General features: G+C 35.5%; 1 protein-coding gene across 2 annotated transcripts; it reads right to left on the bottom strand.

Annotated features, from left to right (window-relative positions):
* Positions 1-370: 370 nt before the first annotated feature.
* Positions 371-5,583, bottom strand: LOC123557092 (integrase/recombinase xerD homolog). Of its 2 annotated transcripts, XM_045348321.2 has the most exons (3): positions 5,371-5,583; positions 4,819-5,214; positions 371-2,200 (listed from the first exon to the last, which is right to left on the bottom strand). In XM_045348321.2, exons 1-3 carry the CDS (start codon positions 5,552-5,554, stop codon positions 1,188-1,190), a joined length of 1,593 nt encoding a protein of 530 aa, XP_045204256.2. In that variant the 5' UTR covers positions 5,555-5,583; the 3' UTR covers positions 371-1,187. The 2 variants fall into 2 exon arrangements, with proteins under 2 accessions (XP_045204256.2, XP_053375474.1); XM_053519499.1 differs by lacking the exon at positions 371-2,200 and having other exon boundaries at positions 2,210-5,214.
* Positions 5,584-11,365: the final 5,782 nt, after the last annotated feature.

Below are 11,365 nucleotides of genomic sequence, written 5' to 3'. Positions count from 1 at the left end.
ATAAACAGCATGGCAAAAATATAACTATACTCATACGTAGTTCGTGGGGGTGGGACGTAAGGAGTATCGCGTAGTTCATTACCTCCCTTGAACGGACTTGATCAATTCGGGTCTTCTATATTTTTACTTGGGTATACTCTATAATTCCAGAGGATTCTCTGATAGATTTTATTTTCTAAATATCTTCTATGTCCTAATTGACATTACACTGCTTTTCGTTATCCTCACACTTAATAACTTAGTGCATCCCAGGTTGTATATATGTTAGACCGGTTTTTATTCCCAAGTTGACCTGTTCATCGTAACACACCATTGGAGACGCTTAGTTCATTAGCCAAAGGCAAGTTCTTGTCGATATTTGCTAGTCTTAACATAACTACGCACAAAACACAAACTCTGTTTTGCAATGGGCAAGACTTGCGATTGTTTTATTTTGAGCATTTTATGTATAAGTACATGAATATATGATCATATTCTTTATAAACAAAATCAAATAGCATACAATATGCATATCAGCTTCATACAAATAACATTGTCAGATAATTATCTTGTGTACACACTGACTGTACAGTACAGCCGTCAACCTAGATACAATAGGCCAGATTAAAAACCAGAGATTAAAAAATCATTCCCGAACTGGGAATGTAAAAAACTCTGGAAAACTGTGCCTACTGTATCTTGGTAGTATAAAATAATAAAAAGTAATAGCTTTTCTTAAAACTAGACAAATTATTCATTATGTCTTGAGAATTGTTCAACTTTCTACAAAAAGTATATCAACTTTATCAAACCAGATTATAAACTACATAGAGTTTACAGAATCAAAGTTTTCATTATAATCTAACAAAAATTCGAATTTGAATAAAGTAGAAGTGAAACAATCGAAGCCAAGCGTAGAACTGACAAACAACCGCGTTACCCGTACTAATTCCCGCCACGTACCACTTGACCAATCACTGATCACGTGATCCAACGCATCAGTGATTCGCACAAATAGTTGTGCTACACAACGTTAAGACATATGTTCTGCGGCTATACTCCGTAACGCGCAGAACTTTAAAGTCTTAACATAACTACGCACAAAACACAAACTCTGTTTTGCAATGGGCAAGACTTGCGATAGAACTAATACAAATGTTAGAGCCTATGTCATTCAAATTCGAATTTTCCTTAAACAATATATGTACTCATAACTTTAACTGTTTTGTAATAAAAAGCTTTTTCTCTAATGAATCATCTATGTAACCATCTTTGGCCAAATCAGACTTCCAGCGACCGTGTCGCTTTAGACATCTATCTGAAACGCCTTCAGCATTGGCGGCAGTGGTGGCACCACTAGCTCTCAACGAATGTGTTCCTAAACGCAAATTAGGCGCAACTAGCTTTAACTTAGACACAATACATTCTTTTGATCGAGTGTAACTAAGCTTTTTATCTTTATCAATTAAAAAACATTTGTGGCCGGACCTGCATGCAGGTCTAAAAAGATATGAGTCTGATTTTAAATGCATACTTGAACAATGTAAATATCTTTGCAACATAGCAACTGGACAAGCCGACGTTTCACCGCTAGAAATAAGTACTTCTTTACCACCCCTGTATATGTCAGTTTTACTTTTCTTAATAAACAAAGATATGTATCTGTCCTTGATATCAATATCACTACTACGTAATTCACTAACTTCATCAAAACGCAAAAAACCTGCGTAACTTAACAAAATCATTGTCAGATCGCGGAGTACGATAACATCCGTAGATTCTGAAAACATATTACAAAGCTCTATTAAATGTTCTGTAGTAATTACATCCTTTTTCGTTGTGGGTTTAGAGTTCAACCGTTTCGCACATTCTAGCATAGATTTCACCACTACGTTCTCCGTTGGATCCTGGAAGTCGTTAATACTATGGTACCATTTAATTCCATAAAAAGCTGCCATAATTACGCTGTCCGATTTTCCATTGTCTATTAAGTTCGATAAATACATGGCGACGTGAATGGAATGTGCTGGATCACAGGGAAATCCCTTCGAAATACAGAAATCTTTAAAAGTTTTCACTTGATGAGCATATTTATTTACAGTGCTATCAGCTCTAGAGCTCAAAATATGTGTAGCCATTCTGTCTATACATTGTTCTTCGTTATTTATCTGAACGCCAGCCTCGTCAAACTTTCTTTTTAGTATTTGCCTCAAGCCAGTACCTGAAAGACATACATGAGGTCAAACTTCGATCGTACATGTTCAATAAATCTCATAATGTTGAAGATTTTTACCAGCTGCACTTCAATGCTAGCATTCTGAAACTAAAAGGTTCTATATTAAACACTCCGTTGTTCCCTTTTCCCCTTGTGACAGCACCTGTAGAAGGAAAAACATAACTTTCTTTCACAATGCAACTGAAATTACCCTTTTCATCAATTAACAATGGCCAAAATGGCGCCGATTTCCATTCAGGAATAACCAAAGTTCCTAAGCATTTATCGTGTTTTAACTTATTCAAACACTGAACGACTAGATTTGGTGGTGGTACCAACCAATTATTCTCCCCGGTCCATATTTGTGTAAAACAATCAACTGCTTCTGTACCGGGTACCCACCATCTTGAATTAAATCTGTCACATTTGTTATTATAATGTGTGGCAAACCTGTCGACTGTAAAAGGTCCCCACTTCTTATTCAAGTGTTTAAATATGACCTCATTTACAGACCAATCGTCACAATCAAGACACCTACTCAGATAATCTGCTTCTGCGTTCCTACACCTTGGTATCCAAATTACAACAAACTGTATGCTATTTATGTCGCACACTTCGTGAATTTTAAGACAAATTTCATGCAAATCGTCAACATAGCTGCCGGAATTCAAAATAAATTTCACATTCTTATTGTCTGTAAGGAAAATGACATGATTATTCACTAATATATTAATGTTACTTCTTAAAACTCGATGAAGAGCCTCAAGTTCGCGCCATGTTGAACTTCTTTCTCTTTCTACTTCTGTCCAAGACCCATGTACCTCTGTACTGCTAAAAGTAAAAGACATGTGTTTACTGTACAATGCGCTCACTTCCGGGAGCACCAGACCACTAGACCCACTTCCGGGAGTCTTATTCATAGAACCTTGTTCATCATTTATCAAAATATTTTGCTTACATCCGGGAGCAAAACCGGTGAGATATTCCACTTCCGGTGGAAACTTGCTACCTTTACACATACCTTGAAACATTTCCCCGTGGTTCACTTCCGGGAACCCGGTTTCGTAATACGTTATCTTTTCATGTAACGGAACAAGTGAGTACTGATCAAAAATTGACATTTCCTCGGACAAACTACCACAGTTCTCCTTTGTAGAACCTTGTTCTATGTTTGTCGAAACATTTTGCTCACATCCGGGAGCAAAAACTGTGTAATATTCTACTTCCGGTGGAAACTTGCTACACATACCTTGGAACATTTCCTCATGGTTCACTTCCGGGAACCCAGTCACCTTTTCATTTATTTCAACACCTGAGGACTGGTTAATAAATGTCTTTTCCTTGGACAAACTACTATAATATGCATATGACTTTTCGTCTTTTCTCACGTATCCACCGTATCCAACGGCGCTAGCGTCCGTTGCCATACTTAAACTTGCAGAAAATAACTGCTTCAATCGCTTACCTTTTTTGTTCAATTTTCTTGCATTTTCTAGCCAAAACTGTAGCTCAGCCTGAGCCTTTTCGCTTACCTTAACAGGTGCGTTCCAGCTAGCACGCCCTATAATACATTTGTATAAATCTCTGGTCTTCCGGCAGACTATTCTACCTACCACACTTTGTAGGGAAATTATTTGGCCTACAACTGCTGCTAAACATTTTACATGTATCAAGTCTAACTTGTCTTTTGACTGACTTTAGTGACATTTCTAATCGAAGAATTCTTTCTTCCGAAATAAACATACAGTTAGATCTATAATTCAAAATATGGCCTAACCAGCATACTATTTGTGAAGGGTTCCAACAACATTTTTCTTCCGCAAGTAAAAACCCCAGATCTATCAAAGAATTGTGTATAAAATTACTAGACGACATGGCCTTTTTAAATTCAGCATGTCCCCCTACTCCATCATCCAAAAACATAATTACCCTGTGTCCTAATGATCTCCAGTGTTTAATCAACACTCTTAGAGTTTTCGTAAAGATGTGCCCTGCGGAAGCAATTCCAAATGGTAATGAATTATACACATAATATCTTACAACTCCGTCATCAATCCAGGAAAATCCCAAATACGTAGTATGTTCAGGAAAAATATCTATGTGGTGATAAGCACTCTTTAAGTCGAAAGTATAAACAAACGTATTAAGGTCAAACAAACTCTCTGCTGTGTTTATGTCTTCAAATTTTATCTTAAACATATGCAAACAAGGATTTACATGCCTACAATCTAACACCAGTCTGGGCTTTCCAGCCTTGTTATATGCAACTGTGAGTGGATTTACCACAATTGGTTTTTTTAATACTTCCGATATTACCCTCTTTTCTAACAAAGACTTTATCTCCGTTCTAACAAACGTTTTGTTTTCAAGTGCGGATCTATTGTTTTTCAAGTGCGCACTTTCTGGTATGTTCTTAAACGGCAATTTATATCCGTTTTCAACAACGTCTAAAATATATTGATTATAGGACACCCTGCACCATTTGTCTTTATTCTGCCTTAATCGGCCTACAGGTGAAATAGAATTTACTATACCTTTATCCGACATCTGGTCACTGCCTTTTTTCTCGGCCTTAAATAATGTTTCATTTTTACTCAGATAAGACTTATCTTGGCACACAGTACCTTTGGTAAAGTCAGTGACTTTTACTGAGTCTAAAATCTCAAAATAACTACTTAACTTATTGTTCTGGTAAGAACTGTTCTGTGTACATTCATTTTTCCAGTGACCCGCCTTTCCACAGGAAAAACACAACCCGGGACGCTGTCTGATGCCCTGTGACGCCTGCGCAGATCCCGATGCCTCTGGACGCTTGTATGGCCAGTTGTTTTTTCTGGGTTTTTTGGTCTTGTCTGCCTTAGCCTTCCTACTGGCACGAGCCTCCGCCTTATAAATACGTTTTTCGTCGTCGCTATCGCTAGCGATGGGATTTGCCTCGTATTCGCTGACCAATCTCCAACCCAAATCCGACGTATCGGCAAGAAGCACTAATTTTTGTCGGTGCTTCAACATGTCTCTGGCTGAAAAAAATATCACTTTTTGTCAATTTTTACCATATTGATGTAAACAGACGCAAACATTATCCGTTTTCTTAATGTATATCCTGTGAAAACATGAACCGTTATGGCCTACATAAATCAGGTTATCACGGATAAGTGCATATCGTAAAAAATTACCTTGAATAATAGCCTCTTTAGCAGACGATAAATCCTCTGATTCCACGGCTGAATGCGCACCTTCTATCTTCTGTATAACTTTGGCATTTAATTTAAATTGTTCCTCATTACTTTTACGTTTAAATTTTGGAACATCTAAAACAGAAATAGCAGAAGAAGACTTGTCACTTATCTTAGCTATCATGTTGCTGATACTGCTCAGAAGCTCCCTGTTATTCGACTGTATAACATCTTTCACTTTTCCTTCGACGAAATTTGACATTTCTTCCCTATCCATCGTAAGGTTGACCGCTGCTCAAAAGTAGAAGTGAAACAATCGAAGCCAAGCGTAGAACTGACAAACAACCGCGTTACCCGTACTAATTCCCGCCACGTACCACTTGACCAATCACTGATCACGTGATCCAACGCATCAGTGATTCGCACAAATAGTTGTGCTACACAACGTTAAGACATATGTTCTGCGGCTATACTCCGTAACGCGCAGAACTTTAAAATATGTTGTTGTTTGTTGTTGTTGTACTTACGAAGGGCAAATATAAAACATTCTACTATCTTTGAGTGGATTTCACTACTGTCCCGATTGTTACAGTCCAAACAGACTTTCACGACAATGGTGTGAATTAACTGCCCTGTATCAAACTTTTAAAATACAAATACTCTTATCACTTGGTGTTCAGTACAATTTTAGATTTTTAATGATTCTCTTATATTTTGCCTTTAAGGTGGGGTTGCTGGTACCTGGCTCTCCGCTACTTTGTATCTGAAGGTAAGTCTGTCCGCTTGACGATGTTCCTGCGGTAGTGAGAGCTTCAGTTTTTTCTAGCATGTCGATGGCACAAACCTCACTTCTTGATTCATAATTTCGTCACATGTCGTTTACTCCTATGTTGGATTTAAGGTACATGTCTAAAATTACTCTATAGCCGAGGACTGATCTTATTAGCCCCTCATGTTTCGTCGTAAGTGAGTCATGATAAAATCCATCTTTCTTGTTGATTAACTTATATGCAGTGTCCAAGAAAAGGGTTCTTAAAGAGTTAATCCTACCTATGAGTTTACAGTAACAGTTATCCAGAATTCACAGAAATTCCTGGCTTTACCTGCATCTTCTCTACCCGTGTACCACATTTATCAAATATTATGGGCTGACTATTAGCTTCTTTTGCTCCAGTTTATTTGATAATATTAAGGACTGAGTGATGTTCTCCTGCTGACATATATTTGACTTCGAGCATAAATTCAATTTTGAAATAACTGAAATCAGTTTATGTATGTATTATCATGTATATGTAGTTCAAAGTAAAGAACTTTACTCCAGTGTTCTTGTAAAAAGTATGTAAGGTTGTTACCACATTCAGTATTGTAAGTGAATGTAATATTATTACAACTTGCAATGTAATTCTAATTAAATTAATTACATTGCTAAAATTCATGTAATGGTAATTGTAATTTAATTGAATATTCCACGATGTAATTGTAATTTAATTAATTATATTTTAAAGTAATTGACCCCAGGTCTGGGCACAGGACCGTGCCCTTGGAAGCGCCGTAGGAGCATCGCCTTTTATCTTTTGTTCACTCTGCTGTATCTCTTCGTTAAAATGCTTCTAACCACGTGTATGATTGGTTCTTCCGTGACTAAACTTTCAGGTTTGAATAATCATAAGTATCGGATAACTGTATTAAAAGCTTAAATAATATTATGTCAGTTTTGTACCAAGCATCTGAAGATGATAGAAGGTCAATACGTGTTACTAAATGTATTCCACATATGAGAATCCGAAATGAAAGCCATGATTCAAGTTGTTCAGTGTATTGCCTCTTCCAAGATAGTTTAGGAAGTGGGTGTGCTGGAATGTTTTCCACAGCATTGTTGCAAAGGCAACATGCAGATAGCTTTACGCGCCGAGATGTTCATTACCTTATTAAATACAGGTGAAACATTTGCGTTAATCTAAAAAGCACTTCTAGTTACAGATGTTTGAAAGATGAGAACATATTTTTAGAGCCTGGCTGTTAGCTAATATTTTATGGTATTACCATTCTATTGTTACCTTGAAGTGTATGTTTCAGGCTTTTCCTACACCAGGACCTGAAATTGAACGATGGCACTTCGTGTTGGAGTTGAATTGTTTAATTTCCTTGTAAATACGGAACTGAATTGTTTTTCATAAGATTACAGCTTTTTTCTTTACTATCATTAAATAAAGTACTTGTTTTCGCTATCACGATTTTGCTTGTTTTTGGGTTTAACGCCGATTTTCAACAGTATTTCAGTTATGTAACGGCGTGGAGCTACCAGGATGTCCCTCCTTTCAGATTTATGGGAACTTCAAATTTGTTTGATGTTTGTAATTTTCATGCCTTTCCTGAATTGTTTTATTAACATAATTCACTTAACCATTCCTTAATTTCTTATCTATTGAATTCACTTTGTTCAACTGCAGCCATAAAATGTCCTTACACATTTAAACACTCACCCACTTCGTAATAGTATGTCCTTTCTGTGAAGAATATAGGTATCTAGAAACATCGTTGATATGCTAAACGCATTCCTCCTAGGTTCTTTGCCAGGTTTTATCCTTTTTAAGCTTTAACTTGGATCCTGGATTGTCTGTATTATGCCATATACAGCATCATTATTGGCCAAACAAATATATGCATATGAATTTACTCGAAAGCAGATAGTTAGATCTTAACGAAACAAACAAATATTTTCGAAGTACTTTATTGGGTTATGCAATACACTGCGTATTACATTACCCGCTTCTGTTTTGAGGGTAAACACATAAACGATATCTCAACTATTCAATATCATAATGTGTCTCCTTTCTCACCAATTTTGCATTGATTTGAAGTTATGCAAGGTAGTTAATTTCCACTTAATTCTTTTCAAAATAAAATATTAAAACGAACAGAACATCATCCAGACCGTAAAATGTATCATAGTGACTCCAGTATAATAACAGTTAAATGTACTGCATTTCTTCATTATATAATTATGTAAATTACATTTTCTATCTGTTATTTCTTCAGTTGACTGGGCAATTTTAAATGGGTGTTTTAAAAAGTAAGATTATTTATAGTTTGAAGATTTTTGTCTATTTCCACTTCTTTAAAGATGTGCAAATGTTTAGCAGCCTTGCATACAATCCACACAATTTATTAATGCCATAAATTCTTCATAAAATATTTCTTTTATTTGAAGTATTACTGTTCGCTTAGCATTCTCTGTTAAAGCATGTGTTTTATTTCGTGCTGGTAGCATTTCTTTAAGTGCTGATACCTATTTATTTTATTTTTTAAAAGACATATGTAATGCCTGTCTTAAAATTTTTATCTTTTGGTATTTACTCCAAATATAGAAAATGGTATAATATACTATTATCTAATATTCTTCGACTTAGCCAAATTCAAAATTTTGAAATATCTTTCATTTGTTTCAAAGTTAATAGTCTATCCTTTCGTTTATACATTCCCACTAAAACAACCTGGACCTGTCATTCAAAATTGTTTTTCAACAAAAATAAGCGATGTTTAATATTGTCAGTACGATCAATATATCTAGATATCATTTGAATATGCCATATTCACATAGTTTACGTTTCATTTTTATTTATTTATTTATTTATTTGGGTTTTACGGCGCACCAACACAGTATAGGTTATATGGCGCCAAACAGGACTACAAATTTTGGTTTCTCATCTCATTTACATTGAAATAAAAACATGAGGTATGGAGTCAAAATTTGCATACCTACTGGAATCACAGAGTTACTGCAAAACCAAGTGTTAAGACCCTATTAGTCGCCTCTTACGATCATGCAAGGGTAAGGCAGTGGTTCCAATTCTTTTCATTCACAGATCGTCCCAGAACCACATTCATTTTTAATTAAGACATAGAACAATAGGGTAACGAGAAAATACATTCAAAACTGATACATACGTAATCACAGCTTGATGTAGATAATACAATATTAAGTTCCTACTTCGTTACTCCCGCAAGGTCTACTCGAGGTCCACTTGATTGATACATGTACTTACCAAAGTTTTAGGACCATATTCATAGTTGTCACTCAAACTCACACTTGACTCAAAGTTTGGTAAGTATCACTCAAGTGAACCTCGAGTATACCTTGCGGGAGTGTGAGTGGAGTTCGATAGTCATATTCATGAATCCCACTCAATCTTAACTTTCGGGAGGACAGCTCGAGTAATGGTTTCATTGTACACAATGGATTTAGCGGATATAATGGTTCATATCACAAAAACATCAAAGGTATGCAAGTATTCATCATCATTTTTGTAGTCGGAAGTTGTCATCTTATTGTGTGTCTGTATGTGTTTTCATCCTCCCGTCTATTTGTTTTACAAAACGTCCTTCCGTCCGTCCGTCCGTTCGTCTGTCAGTCCATCATCATCATTTATACTTAAAGATACACGCTGAAATTGAAATTTAACAACAGATTTTTTAACTCTGCCATTAATTGTTAATGTTTCCCGAATGCCAGGCTGCATATTAAATTTCAAATATCAAAGACATAATTATTTTTTATAAAATAAAGGTTTCCATTGTCACTTAAACAATGACATATGAAAGATATTGGTTTTCTTCATGACATTAATTTTAAGGGAATGTAAGAATTAACCAGTTTCTAGGCTTGTGAAATGTATTTATTTGTTACTACGATGTGTTTTTCTGAGAGGGACTGACGAGCCCCGTTAGATTAGGTTTCGTAAATGTATATTTGATTTCCTTTATCTATTTTAACCGTTTGCATCGATTTAATGTCTTTTTGCTTTTTTGTCGTCATTAGCAACATGCATTAAAAAAAAAACATACTATCTTTTTTTCCCCAAAATACCTTGCACACATATGAACTTTCGCTTTAGATATATACATGACAATGTTATCTTACCTTCTTGTTAAATAAATATTGTAAATTTATCAATTTTACTTACAGTATGAGACCTTGAGAAACACTCAAGGGTCCCCAGGACCTCCCTCAACATTCACTCACTCTTAGGAGTTGACTCGACTGTCACTCACCTTTATGAATACAAATTTAAATCTTTCCTGAGTAAAGACGTGACCGTTAGGCAATTTATTTGAGTGTACTCAATGAATGGTGTTGGAGTATTGTCTATGAATATAGCCCTAAGTCAAGTTTGAGATTAACTACTATGAATATAGCCCATAGTCATTTCTGACAAACCATTAAGATATCACCAATACCGCTATATGTAGTGGAAGTAAACACACTATAAAGCTGCATTTCCTCGGGGCAATTATACCTAAACAAACGAGCAAGAGAGACATGTACTTGTAATTTACCGAAAGTTATCAAATTTTGATTGTCCCTGAAAATAGTATCAATGGAACTCAATCATTTGGCCTCGATTTCCACATGACAATTGAGAACAGTTACTGATATATGATATTGGAAATTTTGATATGAAAACTGCATGTACATTTCGTATCATTTGGCGCTATTCAGGCGCCGAGAATGATATATGCTACTTTATTTGATCTACTATTTTATATATAAAAGATGTTTTAGAATCGAAATGATATAAGAAAATGATGTTACACTTATTAACACACTGTATAGGCTGTTAGGCGTGAAAAATAATTCATTAGACGTCTACGCACTTCTAAGTCAATCCGCATGACGTAATATTTCACGTATTAAACAGTTACGTGTTGACATCACGCCGACCTGCTACATTTGGTGTCATGAATGCGTCAAGAAATTGTGCTTCCCCATTTTATATTAAAAACACAGTTCTTCTAAATAATTATTATTTCTTAATTAAAGTATTAATCATTCATATGGGTACATTATTCTTCGATTGCCCAGCACCATATTTAGCTATACGAGTGCAAAAGAGGGAATACAATAAAATGTACAGTTCACTTATCTGGTTTAATCTCATATTGTAAATATATGATTAAATACAATAAAAGTACGTGCATTTTCTTATATCATCCA

This window comes from Mercenaria mercenaria, chromosome 12 (assembly GCF_021730395.1).
Source record: "Mercenaria mercenaria strain notata chromosome 12, MADL_Memer_1, whole genome shotgun sequence".
Taxonomy (NCBI): Eukaryota; Metazoa; Mollusca; class Bivalvia; order Venerida; family Veneridae; genus Mercenaria; species Mercenaria mercenaria.
Note: the sequence above shows the minus strand (reverse complement) of the source record. Positions and strands in the feature narration are given on the sequence as shown.

Excerpts from the sequence above, each read along its gene's own strand:
- LOC123557092 (XM_053519499.1), bottom strand. The coding sequence starts at position 5,554 with ATGATAGCTAAGATAAGTGACAAGTCTTCTTCTGCTATTTCTGTTTTA. Across the intron at positions 5,215-5,370 it reads TAAAGAGGCTATTATTCAAG|CCAGAGACATGTTGAAGCAC; the intron begins GTAATTTTTTAC and ends TATTTTTTTCAG.